The sequence below is a fragment of the Girardinichthys multiradiatus genome, chromosome 22 (genome assembly GCF_021462225.1).
Source record: "Girardinichthys multiradiatus isolate DD_20200921_A chromosome 22, DD_fGirMul_XY1, whole genome shotgun sequence".
Classification (NCBI taxonomy): domain Eukaryota; kingdom Metazoa; phylum Chordata; class Actinopteri; order Cyprinodontiformes; family Goodeidae; genus Girardinichthys; species Girardinichthys multiradiatus.
The window spans coordinates 27,130,140-27,156,076 of record NC_061814.1 but is presented as its reverse complement, the minus strand read 5'-3'; the positions used below and the strand labels follow the sequence as shown (position 1 = coordinate 27,156,076).

The following is a 25,937-nucleotide window of genomic DNA, read 5'->3' as shown; positions in this document are numbered from 1 at the left end:
CTGGGGAGATAGATACAGTGCTAAAATCCAAAAAAGAAATGTGTGGATTTTATTGTCTATAACCCACTCAGTAATACAATGAAATACTTAACAGGAAAACACAGTACAGCAGGGAAAATTTGATAACACATGTTGCAGTGTTTCCCAACCCTGGATCTCCTCCTCCTCCCACTTTGATTTGAATCTTAGAGAATATTAACTGAGGAAACCAAGTCTCCACACCATAACTCACAAAACTGACCTACAAACATACAGAAGGTTAATTATATAAGCCGGGTCGTTTACACACAATAAGGGAAACAGAACTAAACATCAGTACTACTTAAGGACTAAATGATAAAACTAGAGCTAAAAACACCCTCTTGCTGACAAGCACATGGTTGGTCCTGCTGAGCTGGGATTGTGCTTTCTAAGTCCTCAGCCCTTGACCACACCTCTCGCCCAGACAAGCAGCCAACTCCCCAAAACCAGGTAACTCTAAAATCCCACACAGTGCTATTATGTGTGCGCTTCATAATATTATTGTTAGGTGTTGGTAAAGATATTAATGAAATACAAAACTTATTGACAAAACAAAATAAGCTAATGATGTGAATGTGTGGACTGATTTTAACCATAAAAACACGCATGGGAGAAGCAACCTCAGACCAGAATAATAAAGTATATAGGACACTTTACATATGTTTGTCTGACAAATAGAAAACCTTGTCACTGTTGAGTTTAATTATTTGATGTGTTGTTGATCCCCAGAGAAGCAGTAACCTGCTTTGACCACTACAGGACAGAGGAGAGCGGGTCCCTCACTTGGATTTAGGACACAGGAGAAGGATAAAATGAGGGAAATCCCAAATGAAGTATCATTTTAGCACATGTAAACACAACCTTTACACATTAAAACTTGTGGTATGTGGCCTAAATTAAAGCTGCACAATGTATACACTGAAGAACCGCTGCATTTACAAGTCCTAAAATTTCAAAGAGATTTTCAAGGTGAGATGGGATTAAAGCACTCTAGGAGCAAAGCCACTTTCCACTGATTCCATGCTTTTCATAAGAATCCTATATACTGTTTGGAGGGTTAAATGTGTTGTGTGATTTCATTTGGCTTTGGCAGAGCTCAAAGCAGCCAGCAGAAGCCCTGCCTCAGCAGTTTACCCTGCCCAATAAAGCAGCAGGCTTCATACCACTGGGACAGTCTGACGACCGCAGCCAGAGACAAGCCCATGCCACTCTGTCCAGCAGCTGAAGACAGGGAGAAGTTCGACATCTGTGTGTACATGAACAAAAAATAATACAAAGTGTGCTTAGATAAACAGTAACAATTGCTGTTTGAATATACAAGAGGGGCAACCTCCCCGAGATGAGATAACTCTGAGTTCTGAGGTGTTGGGCCATGATCCAACACCCACTCTCAGGAACACAGGAAATGACATTTCCAATGTTTAGCAGGACACAGAGGGAAATACAGAGAGAGGTTGACGGAGACAGTTGGAGGGGAGAGCGAGGGAGAGAGTGGGAGTTTCTAAGTGGGAACAGAGCTTTTACTGTTTCATATTACAGAGAAAAGAGGAGAAGAGTTAATGGTGGGTAAGGGCTCTGGTGGGTTGTTCAGCCAGCCTCTGTTTTGAATGTAGTTGCTTGTGAAAGTACTGTGCAGTTGTCTGGGTTTATGGATTCGCTGACTGTGGAAAATGTACTTCTCTGTAGTGGTCCTTGTCCTGACTAAGACTCTGGTCACAGGTAAGTTTACTTTGTTTGCAGCAACAAAGCTCAGTAGGAATGCAAAAAGGACGAAAATAGAGAAGCAATTGGTGCACACAACATGTAATACAGATTCCTCTTTTTATGGTCAGTATGAAAATAATATATTCATTGTATGTGCAAGAGGCAAAACATGCATGCGGTTTAACATTTTTTTTTGCATGCATTTAAAGTGCTTGGTTTAAATGTGTGCTAGGTTTATGTTTCTTCTGGTTTATGACAATAAATTAAAGACAATTATAAATCATATGTATATTTCACATAGTCATAGAATGATCTAGGTTGCATGAATTAAACCAGCTTTTTCAAATAAGTTATCAACAAAAGGTGAAAATGTAACCCACACGAAAAAATAATTCTGGTTTAACAAAAAGGTTTGGTTTCTAAGATCAATCAAATTTGTGATTTTGTAAGTCCTAAAATTAATAAGTTCAATTTTTCCAGTAGTTTGAGTTGCATGTTTTTACATTTCTATGAACTTTTTCTGCTTATGATGTTGTAATATAAAATGAGGCAGATTTCCAACTGACACAACAAGAACAACAACAAAGAAGCAGCAGCAGATGGTCCCAGTTATCCTGCCTGCATGGATTGTGTTTTAACCGCACTTAGGATGAATGTTTCCCACCTGTAGCATATCTTTGCCTGTCTAATCACACTTATTGACTCATACTCTGTTTTGGACACATGTGACTCTGCTTCCATCAGAAGAAAACAAAGTATGCAGGGAAAAACACAACAGTTGTGGTGAATGTATGATTTGTTGATTTCACTCTTGAGCTGTCTTTCTTTTTAGCGGTACAGACGAAATTCCCATCTGGTGATGGAATGACACATATAAGCAGAAGCAGTCATACTTTATGCTTTCGACAGCGTAAATCTTACAATCCACTGAGGGTGTGTGTATAAACATAGTTTGTGTAAATGCAACAATTAGGATTAACTGGCAGGGAAATAAATTGTAAAAATGAACTCAGACCTTTCTATGTGTAGCACATTTTCAGCTCCAATAATTTACTAATTGAAAAGCATAAAGAGTCACGCAAGCTGAGTCATTCAGTGACTGTGTGACATATTATGGCAAAGGAGTATGTTTTGCAGATTGTCTGTAGTTTATTTATAAAGACTTCAAGACTTCATTTTCCTGTTGTACACAGTGTTCTACGCACAATGAATTGAAATGTTTATTTGAGCTCTACTTTTTGCCAACAGAAGTATGTCACACCCTGAACGTGACAGTAACCCCCGGGCCTTTGGTATTAGTCGCAGAGAAAGAAAACCTGACTTTGTCCTGTCTGGTGTCTGAAAGAAAGTGGAGCAGCAGTGTTCTCATTCTTCGCTGGATCTTCTCTCCTTTGACCCATCCAACTCTCAGACCTCTTGTTCCCACCACCTCCCCCACCGCACTCTCACCCTCCCAGTTTCTTATTGTGAGGATAGGTATAAAGAAAATACAGCAGTATGGGAACTACAGCCGCTGCTTCACCCAGCTGAAGTTTCACTTGTTTGATGATGCGGCGGGAGAGGTGTACCGGTTGTTCATTGCCAATGTCACAGGGATGGATCAAGGCTTTTACAGCTGCAGAGTTCAGGAGATCCGAAAATACAGAAACACATGGAGATCCTCCTCCAATGGCACCAGCACCACACAACTGGCAGGTAATAGAAAATCAGATTTGGCCTCTTTTTCCACTATAGCTTAAACTTGGTTTGTAGACAAAAAGGTGAAGTGAATAGTATATAATAGCTATTTCTACACAGTATGACAAATTGCTCTAAATAAGACTTTAGGCAGTAAAAGTTTGATTATGCGAGGTTTACAGACTCATAACAGATAAAATGTTCGCCATACCTTGCTGTGGCAAGTCCTTTTAATGAGATTTTGATAAAGAGCTGACGACTGGAGCGTTCTCCTGCTGTATGGAGCATACAGTTATGGGTTTCTACCCACCCCTCACCTACTGCTGCACACTGCTGGCCAGCTGGCTGAAAGAAGGCTACTACACATTTTCACTCACTTACAAGATAGACAAATTTGGCTGTTCGGAAATACTTCCAGTTGTAGAAAACAGTTATGATTTGGAAACTAAAGCAGCAACCCCCATTTCTCTTGGTAAGGTAGCACTTTTTTAAAGATTACAGTTGGCTGTTAAACAGCAGGCTGTTATCCTGACTAACTTACCTGCTTGTTAAACGTCTGTTACTCTATAGAGAGCAGAAGGGCAAAACAGTACAAAATTGGGCACAGTAAGCACCTTTTCTTCAAAAACTGCAGTGAAATTTAGCAGCTCTTTATTGTGTATCTTGGCCTATGTTTGTGTATCAACATCAAAATCTTAATAAATAAATGCTATAGATAAATAATCAACATTATTGTAATGACGCAACTAACACATAAAAATTATGTTCCAGTGTGAAAGTATTTTTAGTCAGACTAACTGACAGAAAAGTATAACAGTATGAAAAGCCAAAAGATGACAGTGTTTGAAGTGAACCAGTACGGATTTCTGCAGTGCCTTCCTTTTATATTCGATAGTTACTCTGACCTAAAACACCTACATGTTCCATTTTCAGCATGCGTTTCCCACAGGGAGATCAATGGTGAAGCACAACCTTCTACTTCTGTTTCTTGTGAAAATAATCATCATTGGCTTCTTCATAAATAACCCCAAATGCCAACATGAGAACAGTTCAAAGGTTCATAAAATAGTGTTAGCATAAACTGCTTTTATGTTTTTGCGTTTGGAGTTGTTTTAGGATGACAGAAGTCTGCTTTGATCTCAGCCCCTTTAGGTCTAGCCATGAGCTTCAGTGTTTGGCTGCAACTAATCTGGTTTTGTCCTATATAAAGATGCCAAGAGAGGCATTTATTGCATGTAAGGTGTTGTCTACATATAACCTTTCAACAGAATTTCCCTTCAAAAATCCTGCCATGCAAAATTGTACGTTTTGTAATTCTCTTCTGGCATTATTTTGACCATCTCTTGTAATTTAAACGACAAATTTAGACACATGTGGCTAATTGGGTATTTCTGGATGTTATAATAAGCAAATTAGTGCTACCTCCTCCACTGTTTATCCAATAGGGTCTACTCCTCTTCTCTTATGTAGGAGGAAGCCAAGTCTCCTGATCCACTGACCATAGTGGTCAACAGCTCAAACTGTATGCTTTCTTTTCAGTGTAGAACGGAAACCATTTAGGTCTTTAACTGGAAACCAGGAAGCTTTTAAACAAAGTTAGGGGTTAGTTTTGGTCAATGAACAATTGCTGAGAAGCTTTTGTTTGTTACTGGAAAATGTTTTCAATAGCTTGAAGAATTATATTTTAATTCAGCCGGCAACTGTGAGTTTCTTCTCTTCATTTATCATTTATATAATCATTTAATTTCAGCTTAGGCTTAAGCAGTAGGTGATACTTAAAAAAACACCTTCCTGATGTTCAAATAATTGATCCATGAGGCAGAAAAACCCCATCTTTGAGTAGTTCCTGATCTTACACTCCCTCAAGATGCCCAGGCCACAAACATAGCGTTCTCACTGAATACAGAAGAAAAACAGACTTTATTTTAGGATGTTACATTATTTTATGGAGACATATCATACAACGTTTTTTTTTCACAATGGCCAATTCTCCTTTTAGCCAAGAGATATTTGATTTGGACTCCCAAATCTGCAAGACTGTGGTAAATGTGGAATAAAATACCCTGTGGAAAGCAAAAAGAAATTTGGGCAAAATCAGTTCAAGGAATGCAGTATTTTAGATTCAGATTCCCACAACTTTGTTGTCCTTTTTTAGACAAAACAGTTTGTCAACAATTCAGCTTCGGTTCAGACAGGATGTCAAAGGATTTCTCATTCCTACACATTAAAGTAGTTAAAGCGCCCTGCATCATCTGGCCTTTCTTCGAGTGTTTGCTCCACACCGCTCTTTAACAAACCATGAAAAGCAAAGGGGGATTTCTGCTGTAATAATTTTGAAAATGTGCTTCAAGGGAAAATCCTTTCCAAATAATCCATTTAAAACAACATTTATTCTGCTGGTACACATGGTTCATCTATTCTAGGAACAAAAAACTGTTCCACACTTTTTTACTAAAGGGAACAAAACACAAAACGTTTTTCACGTAGCTGCAGGAGGGATTAGACGTACCTATATATTTCAGTGTGACCCCAGTCCTCAGGCATTTCCATTCCAAAACAATGATCTCACACAGCCAACAATATCACTCTGTATGAGCATGAGGGGGGAAACGGTAGTGGTGCTGAGCTGGCAGTGTACCTAAACTCTGTAACACATGACAACAGCATTTTGGGTAAACTGTATTTTTATTCAAGTCTCAGAGAAACCATCCTGGAGAATTAGGTTTCATATAATTTAGCCAGGGTCAAGTCTCTGACAGAAATCAGCCAAAAAGAAATTAAATTAGGTGCTCATTTAAAAAGCATGTAACAATAAATGATTCTCCACAAGTATGATTGGTTTGATTTTAACTGAAATGATTATTAGGTCTTCTTCATAGATTTCTGACACAGATTTTATTGTCTTTTCCTAAATAACCTAGTGCCACTAAACCTACACAAGATACAGGAAATGTTGCTTTTTCCAGTTATTGAGTTTATTTTTATTGTTTGTATCTGAAGAAACGCACATCTATACTTTGATGTGGCCTGACAAACACTTTGATACTGTTTAAGCTTTTTCACATGCTGTTGCCCTACAACCAACCTCAGTGTTTTTACTGGGCTTTGGTTTGATTGAACAATGCACATTAGAGCACAACTGCAAGGTTAAAAGGAAATTATACCTGACTTTCATTTTTTTTTTCTTTTACAAATAAAAATCTATGAAGTGTGGCATGGATTTAGTAAACATTTAGGGGGGGCTGTAGAACCACTTTTTGGTGCAGTTATAGCTGAAATGTCTTTAACAGGTTTGAACAACAACAGCTGATATTTATGCCACTTCTTTAAAAAATAGTTTAAGCTGTAAAGCTGAAGAGTGAGCATCAGTGAATAGACATTTTCAACTGTTGCCAGTATTTCTCTATTGGATTTATGTCTGGACTTTGACTAGGCCATTTTAACACAAGCTTCGTACATCTTCTCATCAGCTTTGATGAACTTCCTTGTCTCTGCTGAAGAACGGCATCCCTAGCATGATGCTGCCACCACAGTTCAGTCAGTATGGTCTGTTGAAGGGGATATGCAGTGTTAGATTTCCACTATACATAGCATTTTGTATGTAGTCCAAAGAAGTTCAGTATTAGTCTCATTTGAGCACAGACCCTTCTCCAGCATGTTTGCTGTGTCCCATACATGGCTTGAGGCAAACTTTAAACCTGACTCCATCTGGCTTTCCTTAATAATAGCTTTCTACTTGTCTCCCTTTCCATAGAGGCCAGATTTGTGGGGTAAAAGACCAGTTCACCCAGCTGACTTATAGATCTCTCCAGAGTTGCCATGGGCTTCATGGCTGCTCATCTGATTCATGCTCTTCACGCCCAGCTTGTCATTTTAGGTGGATGCCAATATTTTGCTCGGTGCGGAAGTTTTGCCAAATTGTTTCCATATTCAGATGTTGAAAAGGTATAAGCGGTGTGAATGCCTTTTGCTTGTTTTATACTACAGTAGAAACACAAAAAGATTCAGGTCCAACAGGGCCATCCGACAACGCCCTGCCCTATATTCAGGGCACACTAAGGAAGCCGCGCAACCTCAGGCATCTCAGAGATGCATTGACCACAGAGCCAGGAAACACAAGAGCTGACATTATAAGGATAAACAATGAGGGAAAAGGCTGCAATCCAGGGAACCCCTCAGTCTCCAGTTTTCAACCTTCACCCAACATTTAAAATAATGAATTATTCATATCCCACAGATTCTGCCCAAGGAGACAAGTTAGAGTTTTTTCTGCTACTTTTGTACCAATAGGGTGAATCTCATTGGGTGCTGGCTTTAGATTTACACTTTCCACAGCTGTGGTCTGTTTTATATTTAAACACACACACATACACACACACACACACACACACACACACACACACACACACACACACACACACACACACACACACACACACACACACACACACACACATACAACCGGTCAAACATTTTAGATTCACTTTCTCACTTAACGGGTCTCTTTATTTTCACGACTATTTACATTTTAGATTCTCACTAAAGCCAACAAAACTATGAATGAACACACATGGAATTATGTAGTATTAAGAGTTTATAACACCATGCGTTCCTAACATATATCCTTTGTTTTCCAACAGAAACACGTGGCATTGTTAAAGTCCTCGTAGGTTTTAGCAAAATGGACACATTTGTGTTTGTGGTGGTAGGATCTGTCATGCCTCCCAAACATCCGTCTAGAAAGTAGATAGCTGGTTGTCATGGAGACTTGGTGTTCCCAAGATGCCACTCTTTGCTGTAGTTCTCTAACAGTGAGCTTTGGAAATTTACTTTACCACCCCCTTGTCATCCTGCTCACTGTGTGGAAAGATAAACAGGAGTCCTTGTTCCACCTTGGTTGTCAAAGTTTCAGTTATTTTATACTTTCTAGCTTTTGCTCTGACTGTGGATATGAGCAAGTTAGGCAAGGTGCTATTTTTTTTGGAACCATTGTCTGATTTATAAAGATCAAGACACACGTCTACCTTCCTGGATATGTACTCTTGTCTTTTAAAAGCCCCCCGCCCATCATTCATCACACAGTACCTGAAATAATGTGACTTTACATTAAAAACACAGAAAAGATGTTGGATGTGGAACAGAGCGAATTTTGATTTTAAATGAAGTCTAGTGTTCTGGAGATGATTGTGAAGTTAATTTGATTTGATAGTGAAGCTTTTTTAAATATATATGTATTAACAAACAACTGTGAAGTGACAGTCAAAAAGAAGTGAATATGCAAAATTATTGGAAATCTCTTCATTTATATTTAAGAAGAGCTGCACACTGAGGCCTACATCTTTGTGGATGTCCCCACTGTGGGTTTGAATGATGGTTGAGCAGTTGTTTTTTTTTCTTCACAGCAGTGGTTTGGATATTTCCAGAAACCACTGAGGTTGTCTGCTCCATTGGGTCAGTGCCCATAGACATCAGCAATTTATAAAGATAGACTTGGAAATGTTATACTCTTTATGTGCTGTTTTTGCTGACTTATTGCAATGTTTATTCCTACAGTGCACTTTACTCCCGAGCATGGCAGCAGTGAGGGGCTTTGGATTCTATTTGCAGGTATTGTTTCAATCACCACACCTTTGTTTTATACCTTTATTCATGCATAACCTCGCAGCAACATTTTTGTCTCTGAATTAGATGTGTATTTGTGTGCTGTATTGATCTGCTCCCTGGGCCTGCTGTCCATCTTCTTGTTCTCCCTCGTCTTAACGTGCCAGTACTTTCACAGGCGACACAGGCTCAAAGGTTCAATTTTTTCTCTACAATAACTAGTACGTACAAAATAAAGTGTCACCTGTACTTCAAGACAGTTTTTCTTCTGATTTCTCCACAGCCAGTTATCTTTTCGTCAAATGTCCAGAAAGCAGGTACTACACTTTTTCTTAAAAACTTACTAAAGATTTGATGAACAGTGGGAAACAAAATTAACATTTAACTGGTTAGATCAATCATAGATATTTGTTAAAAACTCCAGAAATGTCATAATTAGGCAGTTGCTTCTGTATCTGTTTGCAGTTATACATTAGTGTCTTTCCAGCAAAATATACCCTAGAGGTTGTTTTAGGAACAGTATTCTTGACGGATTTTTATTGGAAGTTAGGAAGACGTCACTGTAGCTCTGAAATCTGTAAGCTAGAAGCTTCTTTCTTACCCCAATACCCATCACAAAACGTATTTTAACATGTTCAGGGGTTTATGTTTCACCAAGTCAGAAAAAGAAAAATTCATCAGGTAATGTGATTTTTGGGATTTACAGATTGTATTTTACCGGAACTGCTCCACCAAATCAGGAAAACAATGTAACTGCAATACTGTTCCTGAATATTGCGATAACATTTTCCTGATCACAATTTCCCTTATTGATCTAATATATTGTGCAGCTCTATTTAACACCGATTGTTTTCTAACTATAACCAATTGGTTTGCTGTGTAAAGTAAAATTTAAAAACAATTTTAGCATACCCGCATTTTGCACCTATGGTTTTCCATTGCCTCCCTTCCTACTTTCCATTTTCCATCCATTTTCCATCCAAGTATTTAAACCTTTACAGTTTATTTTTTTATTGTAAATATTTTCAGCAGAAAAATGGTTCTAGTTTTCACATATACTTTAATTTATTCATAAATTCTAACCTGAAAACATTATATTGACTCTATACCCATTCATTTTGGTTCCGAACCCTGTTGGTGCCAGTTGTCTCATAAAATAGGACAAATTATGACCCCTGATCAAACAAAAAAACTTACACATATACAGCATGTTAAATAAAACCATCCTGTTGGAAAAATTATTTCGCTGTTTGCCATTAAACGTTATAGGGCTCATGCATTTAGAAAGGCCATGATGGGTTGTAATAAGTTACTGAAACAGCCAATCTATTAAGGTCGTACATTTTGAAGACTAGAAGATCATCATCCCTGTAATCTATTTAGACAGTTCACAAATAGTTAACATGAAACAACAGTTTTGATCTGCATGTAGGTTGTCTACAAACCAAAATCATCTACTCTTCACAGCTCTGGAGAGACAGTTACGAGCTCCAGCAGCTGCTCCAGTTCTCCTCCCAGAACACAAAGAAAAGAGACAAGATACCAGGTTGAGAGAGGACCAACAGTGACACCACCAAAACTACCTGAATCGCCACTGTTTCAGCCACCAGTCAGAGGTATGGTATTATTTTTTAATTCTTAGAATGGGTATGTTTTCAGTATCAGCCTTTTCCCCCTCTAAATCCTGTTGAAAAGCTATGATCTCAATGTGGACATAAGTAATGAACGTTAATAGTAAACCTCTGGAGCTCTGGATGAATATCCTCACAGCAACTGCTGTTACCTCTTTGCAAATGAAGCTTGGTACTGTTTTTTCCTCTTTCTTTCTTGAGGTTAAGTTTCATGCCACATTCCTAACGCAGTTGGAGGTATTATAAAGCAGCAAGAGGTCAAACCCATAACCAGGAGATACTAGTGACTGAGAGCAGAGGTTAAATCTACTGCTGAAAGACTAAATGATCAAACGATGCTCTTGTTTCAGCTCTAAACAACACCTTCGTTGAGTTTAACTTTGACTTAAAACAGACAGCGACATTTGTATATTCAAATCTCCAGACACTTGTTTTCACTCAATTAAGTTTCTCACATTTTTCTCGAAGTGCCTGTTGCAGCAAAGAGACCTCAGAAGCCCAGAAGGTTGAAGACTCAGCCAAGGAGATCTGCCACCGTAAGTCCTCTGTCTATCTAATGGATGCCAGTATATACCATAAAATATGGGCAGTGCTTCAATATGCATTTCTAATCTTTAAAAATATGTTTTTTCTTTTATTTTGTTCATCAAAAGCAGAGATGTTATTGAAATACGTACAAGAGGTAATATGTTTCACGACCGAATCAGTCTGCAAGAGTTTATTGCCGTCTCTTCATTCAGTTATGAGCTTGATAATTCTATTTAGTTTTATTGCTTCAGAAACACAATTATTTACTTAGAGTGCTTCATTGGTTTTATATGTACAATTAAAGCCTCAAACGAGTATATTCAGAGGCAAACTAACTCAAATCAAGGACCACCAGTGTCTCTGCTTGTGCCGTCCTTGAGATTTTGTTGTGAAAAGAAGCATTGGAGATGTGAGCATTTCTTTCCCATGCACACATGGATCAGATTAGTGCAATTAGGCAGATCTAAGAATGCTGAATTGGATGCCTTTGGCAGCAAATGTTTTCAAGTAAACTGAATGTTCCCAAAGCTCCTGCAAACAGTGAACACAGTTTCTGCAGCTGAGATGTTTGGCAGGCAATGCTGAACAGCCTAAGTTTCTCATTTGCATTATCTGCCAGTTAAATTCTTCTCTCCTTTTTCCTTTCCTCCTCTAGTCTCGCGTATCACAAGAAGACAGCCTGACGTATGCAGAGCTGGAGTTGGTCCGACCGAGGCAGGAGCCACCAGCCTCCTCCAGCCCTGACGCCACACCCTCCAGCCCTGACACTGTGTATGCTCAGATCCTCTTCCAGGAAGAAAAGCTATAGACCTGGCAGCTCAGTACCTCCTGGTGAGGGCAGAGGTCCAGTTCTCCACCCTAAGCTGAACTAAGCAGCATCTAAAGGAACATATTTATGAACTATGAGTATGATATTTAGCTCTTTTGATGGAAGATGCGCCATTTGTGGATAAGTGAGGAGTCTGAAGATTGCTCTGTGCAGGTGAAGTCCTGCACAACTTTTTTTGGAAGTCCTTTGCTTTTTGAGAGCATTTCCGGCCTGTGAGCCTGTTGTTTATAGCCCTGATCATACTGTTAACTATTCTCCATAAACCTACGAGACTGTGTAGAAATAAACTTATGTCCAGGATTTTTTTACCGCCGCATCATGTCACTTTAACAATAAGCTTTTTAGGCAAATTTATTATTACTGTATTAAAACTCTATATTGATAAATATGCTGTGGTATGAAATCCTTAATTTATATAAGTACAGACAATAATAGAAATAGCATTAGGTAAACAAAACTCCAACATCACCTTCCTATGCTTCTGATAATGTAACTGAATTATTTTGGTCAAGCCAAGAACTTCTGCTGGATGATAGTCTCTGGTGCCTGGTCCTGTTTCCTGAAGGTGTTGTTATAGGGTTGATTACAGGTGCAACCAGGGCTTGACATAAACTTTTTTGCTCACCAGCCAATGTGGCTATTGGTTTTCCAAAGTTACTAGCCAGCATTTTCACCAGCCACAATTTTGTTGTTGGGAATTTATGTTTAATATGATTAAAGCTGACTATAGCATGCTAAAGTTTACTTGAACTAAATTTACATGCTTTGTTTTAGGGCTGCATGATTTAAAGAAAACATTGATATGCCATAAAACTGGTGAATGTTCCAAAAAAATAAAATAAAAATTGTTAATGTCTACTGGCTTTGGATTCACAGCAAACATGGACCCAGATAATACGTGGTCTACCTAATGAGAAAAAACATACAATTTTTTATCTCAAGAACAAAGTTTATTTAAAAAGGTTGCTTCTGGTCAGAGTCTGCTGTTTTGGTTTTGTAACAGCTGATGCCTTCCAGTTCTTTTTATGAAGCATTAAACAACTACTGTTTGCGATTATATGTTGCAGGTTTGGATAGCCTGCGCAGTGATATTCCAGTTATGAAAAATTTGCAATACATTGTCAGCCTAATTTTTCTCACATTTAGATCTACCTAATGCGATTTAAGATATGCCAACATACATGGTAAGATAAGAAACGGTGTGTAAGCAACTTAAAGAATTAGAAATTATTGCAATTGTTACTCTGCAAAGATAATTATTGTTGGATATTTTTATTTTGGCTGTGGGAAACAAGGAAACCTGCTATATGTTATATATAAGGATCTTCATCAGTATTTTCATCTTATCCATGCCAAAGAAAAGGTAAAGATCACTTTTTTTGGTCATTTTATGGAAAATCTTTAATAAAATGTCAGAAACAAGTCTGATCAATGTGTAAAACTGACATTTTAAAGCACTTAATGCAGGGAAGGTGAAGGGTGTAGGCCAGTCTGTGAAGGTCAGTGTGAAAAATGGGATAAGGATGGAGGTGCCTGCAGAAAGAGAATGATGCATATCTATACTCCTTCTCCAGCAAGTGGGAGAGAGACAGAGACCATCATCCCCCACGGTTCATACTCACTGACTGGGATGAACCCACTAATGACTACATTTATTCAAATTAGACTAATTGTAATCATGGTTAATAATTAGCTTTACAGTGCATTATAATTGGGTTAGGCTACAAGATGGTTCTGCCTAGGTGCAATAATTTATTTGATTTAATTATTCTGAGGAACCCAATGGTTTGACATCTCATATCATAAAACCAGTCGTGTAGAGAGAATGGAGATGGCTGTTGTCTTTAGAGAAGGTCATTGCTCGCTCTCTGGGAAAATTATGAGGACTATTTTCTACTCTATTAAGCCACTCCACTTAGTACAATTAGCCACACACATAAAGGTTAAAGAGAGGGACCCCGTCCTTTATGATAGAGAGAAGTGGCGCATTTGCTTGAGTCACAACAACAGACGTTACACAAGCAAGACTCCAGAATCTCCACAGTCCAGCATGGCTACTTGTTTACTAAAATGTACAGTTGTACGCATTTTACCGTATGTGATAAACTTTTACAAAGTAATGCATAACTGTCAAGTGGAAGGAAAAATGTTTAAAAAATAAAAAATCTAAAAAGTGTGAGAAACATTTATTTTCAGCCCCCCTGCTTCTACACCATGCAGACCCACTTTACTGCAAGTAATTTGCTTTGCACATCAAAATAATGTTTTTGCTCATTCTTCTTTGCAAAGTTCAGTTAGATTGGATGGAGAACATCAGTTTTCAAGTCTTGTTATCGATTTTACATTGTATTTAGGTCTGGACCTTGACTAGGCCATTCTGACACTTAAACATGCTTTCATCTAAACCGTATGTGTCAAACTCAGTCCCGATTATATTTGGCCCAAATGTTTATCTGCTGGTAGACAGCACATGTACCTCTAATACCTAAATGTTCTGCTGGGGTGTTACCTTTGACATTTAGCTCAGAAGGCTACAAACAAAAGCACTCTCGTACTCGTACTCGTCGTCTTCCGCTTCATCCGGGACCGGGTCGCGGGGGCAGCAGACTCAGCAGAGACGCCTAGACGTCCTTCTCCCCAGACACCTCCTCTAGCTCCTCCGGGGGGAGCCCAAGGCGTTCCCAGGCCAGCCGAGAGACATAGTCCCTCCAGCGTGTCCTGGGCCGTACCCTGGGCCTCCTCCCAGTGGGACGTGCCTGGAACACCTCCTGAGGAAGGCGTCCAGGAGGCATCCAGTATAGATGCCCGAGTCACATCAACTGGCTCCTCTCGATGTGGAGAAGCAGCGGCTCTACTCCGAGTCCCTCCCGGATGGTTGAGCTCCTCACCCTATCTCTAAGGGAGTGCCCGGCCACCCTACGGAGGAAGCTCATTTCAGCTGCTTGTATCCGGGATCTCGTTCTTTTGGTCATGACCCAAAGTTCATGGCCATAGGTGAGGGTAGGAACGTAGACCGACCGGTAAATCGAGAGCTTCGCTTTTCGGCTCAGCTTTCTCTTCACCGCAACGGACAAAAGCATGTATGCATACGTTTTATTTTTACTTTTATTTTGTCTTTTATTTTTTATATTGGATTTCATGTTTGCTTTCAGTATTAAGCTTTTCTTGTTTGTATTTGAAAAGATTGATCATAAAATTTGAACAGAGAGAAAAATTTCCTCAGTTCTTAAAATGTTTCCAATAAATATCAACGCTGGTTAACAACTTTATTCAATGTTTTAATTTTGGCCCACAGTTTATTTGAGTTTTATGCCCCAGATCTAAACCCTTATATTGTTATTCTGTCTGTCTTTAGGGTCATTCTCTTACTGGAAGGTTAACCTCCATGCTAGTCTTTTGCAGACTCTAACACCTGGTCTTCCAGGACATCCCTGTATTTAGATACATCAATCGTTCCTAACAGCATGATGCCGCCATTATGTGTGTCTGTGGAAACGATGTGCTCAGGGTGACATGCTGTTTTCTGTCATACGGTTATGCATGATGAAGGAAAAGTTCCCTTTTGGTGTCAACTGTCCAGAGCACTTTCTTTCACATGTTGGCTGTCTTCTCTACATCGCTTGTGGAAAACGGCAAATATGACTTTTTAAGGCTTTCTTCTTGCTACTTTTCCATAAAGGTTAAATTTGTAGAGTGCACATCTCATAGTTGTCCTGTCCCCATATTTTCCCACCTTAGCTGTGAATCTACGCTTCGCTCTAGAGTTACCATGGGCAGATGATGAATTGAGCAGTGCTGTGCGAGACATTCAGAAGCTTGGGATATTGTTACCTAACCCTGTTTTAAACTTTTCCTAGAACTTTATTACTGACCCATCGGCAGTGCTACATTAAGGGTGAACCTTCATGCTGTCTCTTGTCAGATGAGCCGGACTATGTGGTCATCCCACAGAGATGGATCTAAAGAGACATGTTTGTCTTCAGGAAACCATAAACATGCAAAGAATCTGCGACAAGCATGAAGCAACCCTCAACTAGACCGAAACACATTTTAAATCCCCCACATCCTAGTTTCCGAAGAAGCTGTTAAATTCTGCTAAGCACTGCATTACGAAGCAAAGTAAAAACACATTGAGGAAAACAAAAGCCAAAGTCTGACAAACATCCTGAAATCTGCACACCACAAACATTTACCAAAGCAGACATCTTGTAGTATAAAATGCAAAGTTAGGTGCTTCACTTTATATTATCCTAAAAAACACCCTATTATTTATTTTTAATAGAATGTTTTTATACCAGTTCTTCAATGTATAAACCACTTTAACACATTGTGTTGTTTTGTATTCACAAACATCCCCCTTTTTTCAGTTTAAAGCTAATAAATTTACTATAAACTTTTACTAGACGCCCTCGTCAGTTCTGGTGTAGCCTCAAACAGTTCATTTTATTTTTTAATCCTACATTAATTATTTATTTAAGCAAACCTTTGTTGATATCCTTCGGGTTTGCCTTTTAAGCTTCAGCTGCCTGACCCTGGTCTCCCTCCATTAGAGAGGCACGACAAATGATCTCATAGAATGTCCGCTCATAATTTTATTCATATTCATTGAGATTCATTACTTACACAGAAAAATACATAATTAAATACAAGTGGGAACTATTGTGTTTTATGTGTAACTTGATTCAATTGTAACGACCATATCTACAAGACAGCTGATGTGAAGCAGCTCCTGCTGTTCAGTCAGTGTCACACCTGAGATGGTTGATGAGTTTTTCTCTCCGTCTATTTGATCGTGGAGCATCTATATACACAGAAATATCGGCTGCAGCCATCGTTCATTCGCAGACCCAGGTGAAGACCCTGCCCCAAGCATCTCCAGCCAGCAGGGTCGCGTGAGTCCTGCACAGAAGAGAGTGAGCATGTTGGGAAGCTTCCTGGTATTTCCTTCAAGCGGCGTGGAAGTAAATTTGACGAGATTCTAGCGAATACCGAATTCAAATTCAGAAAACATTTTACTAATCAGTATAAATAAATGGACAGTTGCTGACTTGAATGTGTGAGAGGGAGCTAACAATTATGGTGATGGTAAAGGGGCTTTCCAACCTTAAAGAGTTGGAGCTCATCACCACAGATAAATCCTCAAAATACCCGTGGAAACATGGAAAAGGCTGGTCAGCAATTATAAGAAGGGTTTGATTGTTTTAAGGCCAAAATAGTGTTTTTCCATTTATAGCTGAAAATGTTATAAATATTTTTTATGTCATTTTTTACTAAAATTTTAAATAAGAACAGTAAATTGTTTTTTATTAAAATTTATGCTCCTTTCACATTGGTTTATTATCTTTTGAGATGCCTGTCTCATTTCCAATCAGAACAAGCCTCCTGGTTAAAAGAAAATCATTTTCAATCTAAATATTTTAGGAGTATAAATAACAGTGGGTTTAACTGTAGATCACAATAATTAAACACAGTTATTTCCATTGCTGGAAGCTGGTGCATGCTGATTTCTGTACCTGGACATGGCCAGAGCAGTGATAGCGGGGCTATCGTTGGAGCGCCGTTGGGACACGCTCTGACCACTGCTCAGCTCCTGACATAACATCAGACATCTCCTCCAGGTTTTCCCCTGGCCCGAGGCACTCCCTGCAGATTCATCAGGAGAGCACATCCACTTACTCCAAAATAACATGTAAGCTTAACGTTGTGGCACCCAGCGGTCCTCACAAAACAATTAAACTGTACATTAATGCGTGTCCATCTGCAGTCAGCAGGCTGTAAAAGGCAGAAAAATCCCTCAAATATAAACGCTTCAGGGTTACGTAAAGACTTGTCTCAATGTAATTGGAAAGCATAATACTCCTATGAGGTGACGCGAGGCTGTAACCAATGTATGCCAAATTGGATCTGGGTATTATTGCTTTCTAAATTATACAAACACACACACACACACACACACACTCACACACACACATACAGGCACGTCAGCAGAATTATTCATCAGTGTTTACAGCCTCTATGTTTAATAACTTTATAACAACATAATTCTTGCTAGCTCTAATGCTAGTGAGGGATAGGCTCAACAATACGAGCCCTCGTCTGGAAAAGACGTAGTCTAGCTCTGAGATGAGCAGTTAAACTCCATCATAAAGATTTATTTAATTAGGATGAGGATGACCCCTTATTCCACACCTGCATACGAGTTGGTTTCAGAGATTTCTTACAGTCAACAGTATGCATTATCTGTACTGTTATGAATAAAATACACCCACTCATATCTTATAGCACTGTCAGTAACATTACCATCTCTCTCTATCTGGTCCTGCCTTGGGGACACGGGCTCTTCTGGAGGGCCAGGTAATTGTGTTCTGGTGTACTCTGTCCTCCATATCTGTATGAGAGACACATAACGAGTGGCAAAATTATAGACATAATTCAACATAATAACAAGTACGACCACACTTTCCCGCACCCACCTCACACTACGAGCGTAATGATAAAGTAACGGTAGCATGTGTGCGTGAATGCTGTGCACATGGCATGGACACACGCTTCCCAAGTGAAGAACAATTCAGATTTTGCAGCTTTGATTGCAAGGAGGCAGCATGTGGTTATATTAATCCTGAGTAAAAACACTCAGCCAACACACACGCTACCTTGATGATGTTATTAATAACCTCAGTGGACATTCAAGCGGGTTTATGTGAGGATGATCTCAAAGTAATGACTACATAGCAGAATAGTGGAAAGTACACTATATAAAAACAGTACAAAGAGAGATGACTCTGACTTATTGTTATACAGGGCTTTGTAAAAGTATTCATACCTCTTGGACCTTTTCACTTTTTGTCACATTGCAACTACAAACTTTAATGTTTTCATTGGGTTTGAAAAATTGCATAGTTTCAACTCTTTCACAAAAAACCCCTGAAAGGTGTGACATGCATTTTCATTCAGCCACTACCGAGTAAATAGTTTGTAGAAACACCTTACAAATGCACGTCTTTTGGGGAGTGACTCGTCCAGCTCTACACATTTAGAGACTGAAAGATTTTGTCCATTCTTCTTCACAAATTATCTCAAGCTCAGTTAGATTAAATGGAGACAACATCAATTTTCAAGTCTGCCACAGATCCTAAATTGGATTTAGTTCTGGACTTTGACTAGGCCATTCTAACATAAGAACATGCTCCGATCCATTCTACTGTAGCTGACTGTATGTTTAGTGTTGCTGTGCTTCCGGTTAAACCTCTCCCCCGGCCTCCAACAGCGTTTCCTTCAGGATTGCCATGTCTGTGGCTTCATTCTTTCCTTCAACTCTGACCAGTTTTTCTGTCCCCACCAAAACTAAGTATCCCCGCAACATGATGCTGCCACCTCTATGTTTTTTTGACCATTGGGAGGACACAGGTTTTTTTTGTGTAGACAAGAAAGTAAATGTTGGTTTCATCTGACCAGAGCACCTTCCACATGTTAGCTGTTTGTCCTACATGGCCAGCGTCAAACTGTAAACAGGTCAGATTTGATTTTCTATTAACATAATCTGCCACCTGAGCTAAAATTGTTTCATTACCTGATCCTGCCTTAAAGTTCTCCACAATTTTACCCCTGACCTGTCTACTGTGTTCCTTGGCTAGGGTTAGGTTAAGACACTCTGCCTGCACAGAGAGAACTTACCCGAATAATGCCATCTGCACAGCCTGTGACAATAACATTCCTGGAATCCCACTCATGTCGCTGTGTGAAGCTGACACACAGGATGTCTGCCTGAGGCCCGGAGGAAGTTCCAGTGCAAGCCAGCAGCTGGCCCTTCATGGTCCACAGGTATAGCAGAGGTCCCGCACAGGACGCAATCTCACCCTTGGACCAAAGTAGCAAGGTGTTAACGTTCAAATGGGCACAGATATGTACACACACAGGAGTGTACGAAGCAAGCAAAACACAGAGAGGATATGGGCGCTGTCAGCAGTGAGAATCCTCCCTTCCTCACGCTGCGAGCAAATAAAATGCTTTTAAAGAGAAAAGACAGAGAGCAACTGGACTTACAGTGAGGTCATTGATAGCCAGTGCAGAGATGCTACTTGTGTGTCCTGCTAACTGGGTGACATAACTTAGCTCCTCCAAATCCCACAAGATGCACGTGAGGTCACGGGAGCCGCTCACTATCAAGCTGTGGCCCTCAGACACAGCCAGGCACGTCACTGCATCTGTGTGACCATATAAGGGCTACGAAACACAAGAGAGTCAGGGTGAAGCACTGATACATTCCCAGAGCGGACAAACATGCAGGCAGACTCACCTGTCTGAGTTTAATGTGAGTGAGTTTGTCCTTGCTGACAGCCACTTCCCATACACAGACAACAGTGCTGCTTCCTGCAGTGATGATGGTCGTCATGTTGGGGCAGGCGGCGCACAGCGTCTCACCCCAGTCACACAAACTCTCACTCACTGCAAAGTGCTGTGGAGAAATATTCATACATCGGTTATTGATACTAAATTATGTAAAGCCTTTGTATAACAAATATTAAACACATTTTCGGAATTTTTAACCCCTTAAATTAAAGTTGCAGCTATTAAAATCCATCTAAAAAAATTAAAACAATGAAACAAAACAAAAAGGGACATTTTTGTATTTTTTCATCCCATGTGTGCAGATTGGAATTTTTTGTCGCCAAAATAAAGAAGCTATTAAATAGTTTTTTAACAAGTTTTGGCTTCATTTGTTCAAAATCTCAACTACTCAGACTGAACCTGAACTGGTTAATTCTATACTGAACAGAGATTCTTCAAAACATTATTTTTGTGAACACAAAAAATATCAATTGTGGTATTAGGACCACTTAAGAATGTGAAGCATTAAAACAGCTCTAAATGGACAAGTCAAACCTGGACTGAATTAGTCTACCGTAACTACAAATTCAAACAGTTTGCCATTTGTGAAACCTTTACTCTAATTGTAAAAACAAAAATAAATGGTATTCTTAGTTTTCCAAAAAAAAAAGCTTAAATTTTATCCTTAAGCAGTCTGATCTGGTTAGCTGGATGTATTAGTAGGCCCTTATTTCATACGATATATATTTCACACCACTTTTTAACACAACTGATGGCTTATAAGTGACTGGAGAAGGTGAAAAACTACAGCTGCTTTTCAGGAAACGGTGAGCCTTTATTCATTTACTGTCTAAACTGCATGTTTTTCTCCCTTGTTTATTTGTCTTATTGTAAAATTCAGCTACATGTATCTCATGTCCTTTGTCCTGTAGGAAGATGCTCTCTCTATGCATGAACAAAAAACCATGTATGAAAACATCTGAGCCAAATTATTAACCAATTCTCTTAAATGTTTTTATTGTTTATGAGGGAAAAAAAACAGCTTCTACAAATATTTCTCCTCATAATTCAAGCATGAAAAGCAACGTGTGAAACCTATGTAATATTAGTCATTTTGTTCACATTAAAAAATGTTTTTGTAATAACTGGGATTTCTGAAACCCCAATTTTGTATTTTAGGCTATTTTCTTAATGTGTGGAATTATTGCTCTATCGTTTTTATACTTTTACAGTCAATTAATCTTGCAATTTTATTTCTTCATAAGGCAAGGACCAAGATAAACAAAGCCAATAAAATATGTAGTAATAATTTAAAAATCCCAAAGCTACTGAGAAACAAATTTCACAGAGATAAACCGTGCATGAGGTGTGTAAAGGGTGGCAAGTACAGTCAATTAGAAGGATCTCAATAGCTCTGAAATCAGGGGATCTCTCTCTGTCTGTTGACTTGGGTTCACAAGCAAATATTAAAGATGAGCAAAAAAGTTTCCAAAACTATTAAATAACTCACTTCCAATCTCTGAACCCAACTTAAAAAACTTGGTTTATCTAAATTCAATGTAAGCAATTACAAATGCTTGCAAGTTATACGTAAAGACATAAAATGCATCTCCTAACTTCTGCAGCTCAAATAACCATAATGTTGATATACAAAGGCATAAATGCACCTGTGAAAATGGTAGCTTTAATAAATGAGACAATGATAAATGCTTTTAAACCATTCTTCCCCTTTAATATGATACATTTACCATACAATACAGCCAAAAGACAAATAAATCTGTTACGGTGAAAAATGTAACAAAAAAAGTAGTTTAACAACCTGGTTCCATATGTGTGCACGCAAATAACAGTTTTTAAAACAAATATTTTTTAAGGCTATTTTTTTTACTAGTGGCCTTAATTAGCAGTAATTTGACTGAAAAGAAGGTGGGGAGGGAGAAGAGAGACAGAGAACACATGCCGCAAATGGGTTGAGACCCGGAATCAAACCGTACAGCCATACTACTCGGTCCATTCATAAGTTGTTGTTTGACGTAAAGCACAACTGACATTTGTGCTTTATTCCTTAATAATGGAGAAATCTTCACTTTTTGTAATCTCACTGTTACATCATATTTTCTCCAGTTATTAATGACTTTTGCCATAGTGTAGCTACATATAATATGTGGAATTTCTTTCCACCCTTTTCCTGATAGATACCTTCGCACAGTGAGATAAATTTGATCTCTTGCAACTTCTGCAAAATGCATCTTTAGCTAAAGGAGCAAATCAGAGAAAAATCCTGAACTTTAATCAGATTCACTGATACATTAATGGCAGGGGTTAAATAAACAGAACTAATGGCTGAAACTGAATCAAAGCATTGTTTTAAAGCCACTGTCCAGTACCTACCTTCTCTGTTGTACAGTTTCCAAAGGCGCAGCTATTGTCTGGGAATCCCCAGCTGAAGAAGCAGCCAGATGGAGGCGCCACGAGTAACCGGTTTTTCTCCACGATCAAGACTTCTTTTTCAAGACATAATATCTGACCTACCGGACCCCTTGGTAGTTCTGCAATAAGGTTCAGAGCGCCATCATTAGTTAGAGTATGATATGAAATTTTTATAGGAATCTGTTATTCTCCTTAGCATAAATACAACAAACGTTACAGTCTATCAGTGAACACATCATGCCAAATTTAAACTAATAGCTCTTCAAAAGCATCACATTAAAGAGTTCATTAGGTCCATAAACATATAAAGAATTTCATTAAACTGACCAGAGAAAACTGGGCAATTAAAACAGCTTTTCCCAGCTTACATGAAACAGAGCATTGTCCTGGGGGGCACCTGCATCCCAGACCGCTTGAAAGCAAGCAGATGTGGGTGAGGAAACCTACAAGAGGCAGTAATTGTGTCTGTAATTGACCTATTCATGCAGGAAAAAAGAGAAATCATTAGATCCATTTGCCAGATCTGCGTTTAAAATCCCCAGAAAGAACCTCCCTCTGCACCGGTCCTAACGTTCCTCCTCCTATTCATCTCTATCTGCTTATTGATCAGATCACACACTATAAGATTTAATATGAAATGTAATATGCAGGAATTTCTCCCTGAGCATTCACAGATTAATCTCCTCTCCCTCAGTGGGCCTGTAGGGATATTCAGATTATTGAGTAGGGCTCAGCCGAAGAGTCATCTCCATACCGTTGCTCCATCAGACAGCTCCTACCAACCTTCTGTAGGATAAATTAATCTATGGACCTTCTCACTGTGTTTCAATCATTCCCTCGAGACCTGAGTACATCCAGTGTATAATAACAGATGCATAATGGTAAGGTATAAATTAAAAGCGGTACAACAAACACAGTAAGACATAGTATTATCAGCAAAATTGAACACGTTTATGTAACTGTTTGGACATATTTGGTACATTTAGATTTATGATATTATGCAACATTTTAAAATCTTTCTATATTTTATAGGACAATTCAATCCATGTTTGCTTTTTCTTTAAATAAGACCCTTCTATGTTTCGGATCTACAGTGACTGACGGATCCTTTCTCAACAAAAATATGAATACTTTGTGCACTTCATTAAAATATTGCCTGTTAAGTTTATTGTTGATCTGGTAAAAAGATATGACAACAATTTATTTCTGCGGCACACGACCTCTTTCAACTCGACATTTCTGGCCTGCGTGACAAAGTTTGTACACCACTGCTCCACACTATTAAGACAGACTGGCAAAACATGCAAAAATTAAAGGTTAGAACTGTTAGAATTGTAAAGGACATATTACAAAGGTGAACTAAGTTTAAAATACATATATTTTAAAGTTAAAAAAGTATTTGTGGCTTTTTTACACAATAGGATAAAAGAAATAATTAAGAGAAGTACAATCAAATGGTTTACTTATTGTTCAAACGACTTTACGAAAGAATCACAGCATCTACATTTCAAACCTTTATAAACACTCAAACATTTATCCAATACTGAACAGCAATTTGGGTCCTTTAATTAACCACATTAACAATGTATGACAACCCCCTACGTTCTTCCAGACCTACACAAGACATCAGGACATGGATGGATTTCAGCAAATTCGAAAAGCCTCCTTTAGTTTGAAGATAATTGTTATGCTGCTACACTCCGAACCTACACTCACACTTTTTCTTAACATTTTGTGCAACTGAAATGTTTTTTTTTAACTGGTCCAAATGAGAGGAAATGACACAGGTTTAGTGACACATCAAGTCCTGTCTCCTATATGAAGAACGTGTGTCGTTTAGCATGTTCTCCTATTAGGTATTTTGCATTTGTATTGGAGTCAAGGCTGCAAAATTCCAGTGTGCTAATTGTATACGGACTAAGTTACATTTTGCCTTGGTGCGACCATCTCGTTTTAGTCTTTCTTTATACTGGCCAGACCAACTGAGTTAAAGTTCAATGCTCTACTCACAGTGTATGAGTGCCCCCAAGTGTTCAGATATTTACTAGCTCAATTAATGAGAAAATAATGTCAGGCCCACACCCATCTCCATGCATTTGACATGCTGGGGTGAGTGAATCTTCATTGGAGCAGACAGAACCTCTACATAGTACAACCTGATATTTAGTAACATAAATCTAACTTCATTGCAGTAACATTTGTATTTACCGCTATGTGTAGAACATATAGCGTCACAGAGTCGCAATACTCAAGGCACATATTTTATTTTAATGTCCGAAAAGTCTTTGACAACCTAACATCATGAACCAAAACACAACCCGTCATGCTCTAACACACATGCTGGGGACACAGCGATCCTAATATGCCCTTTTTTTTCCCACAATCCAGAGGTTTTCATTTGCCTCTTTTACAAAACAGTTTTGTTATACAGGCAAGTCCAGACCCCTACACATACAATGTAAGTCGGACATCAATGTGTGTTTCTGATCGCTATGTCACTACCTTACTTAGCAGCTTAGAGGGGTGTAGCGCCAGAAGTTGCCCAAGTCCCAATTTAAAGTGTTTCCTGAGAGGCACTACAGTGACCCCCAATGTCCCTGACTTAAAGATCATCAGGAATCTGTGGATAGACTTTAAAAAAATCAGCACGCGCATAAAGGTAAATTTTCCTAAACCTTGAAGTCTTTTGCTGGCAAAACAGCCAAACTACATCAAAAAAATGTAATGCTACAAACATCAGAAAAAATTGATTAATACCCAAAGGAAATTACTGAGCACTGACAAGAGTGCCAAAGCTTTTGGTTTAGGACCTTTTTTATTACTTTAAAAACAAATGATTAAAATTAAAACATAATCGCCCTGAAGCAAAAGAAGAAACAATATTTTAAGAACTTGGGCCCAAACCCATTATGCACCTACATCTAACATCCTGTCTCAGCCTCTCTGTAGTTGTGTAGCTGTACCTCTGAACGGTTGTGCAGATGTCTTTAGTGCATCCAGTTTGAAAAAAAATGGAGTCGGAAGAGAGGGCGAAGACGCATCTTTCTTAGACCCACTGCGAGGAGGATGAGGCTTGGTGAAAAGCTACAGGAAAGATACAGATTAATAGCTACGAATATTTTCTTATAAAGAAAAATATCATGCATACATTCTTACATGCAACACATAAGTAAATATAGAAGGGTTTT

The 25,937-nt window shown here is 38.8% G+C and overlaps 2 protein-coding genes across 3 annotated transcripts in view; one reads left to right on the top strand and one right to left on the bottom strand.

Annotated features, from left to right (window-relative positions):
• Positions 1–1,489: 1,489 nt before the first annotated feature.
• On the top strand, positions 1,490–13,419 carry vstm4a (V-set and transmembrane domain containing 4a). The gene is made up of 8 exons (XM_047350707.1): positions 1,490–1,740; positions 2,974–3,420; positions 8,956–9,009; positions 9,091–9,198; positions 9,287–9,320; positions 10,471–10,619; positions 11,103–11,170; positions 11,818–13,419. The coding sequence occupies exons 1-8, from the start codon at positions 1,692–1,694 to the stop codon at positions 11,968–11,970; spliced, it is 1,062 nt and encodes a 353-aa protein (XP_047206663.1). The 5' UTR covers positions 1,490–1,691; the 3' UTR covers positions 11,971–13,419.
• A 3,146-nt stretch (positions 13,420–16,565) lies between these two features.
• Positions 16,566–25,937, bottom strand: part of wdfy4 (WDFY family member 4) — a 60,189-nt gene continuing 50,817 nt past the window's right edge. For both annotated transcript variants that reach the window (XM_047351462.1, XM_047351463.1), the window contains exons 57-64: positions 25,713–25,833; positions 22,711–22,868; positions 20,288–20,446; positions 20,035–20,214; positions 19,666–19,848; positions 18,292–18,379; positions 17,505–17,634; positions 16,566–16,890 (exon numbers count right to left, since the gene is read on the bottom strand). In XM_047351462.1, coding sequence (XP_047207418.1) covers positions 16,827–16,890; positions 17,505–17,634; positions 18,292–18,379; positions 19,666–19,848; positions 20,035–20,214; positions 20,288–20,446; positions 22,711–22,868; positions 25,713–25,833 — 1,083 coding nt within the window. In that variant the 3' untranslated portion in view covers positions 16,566–16,826. The remainder of the gene's footprint in view (positions 16,891–17,504; positions 17,635–18,291; positions 18,380–19,665; positions 19,849–20,034; positions 20,215–20,287; positions 20,447–22,710; positions 22,869–25,712; positions 25,834–25,937) is intronic.

Coding starts and splice junctions, on each gene's coding strand:
- vstm4a (XM_047350707.1), top strand. CDS start 1,692: ATGTACTTCTCTGTAGTGGTCCTTGTCCTGACTAAGACTCTGGTCACA. Junction 3,421..8,955: donor CAGCACCACACAACTGGCAG/GTAATAGAAAAT, acceptor TTATTCCTACAG/TGCACTTTACTCCCGAGCAT. Junction 10,620..11,102: donor GTTTCAGCCACCAGTCAGAG/GTATGGTATTAT, acceptor TTTTTCTCGAAG/TGCCTGTTGCAGCAAAGAGA.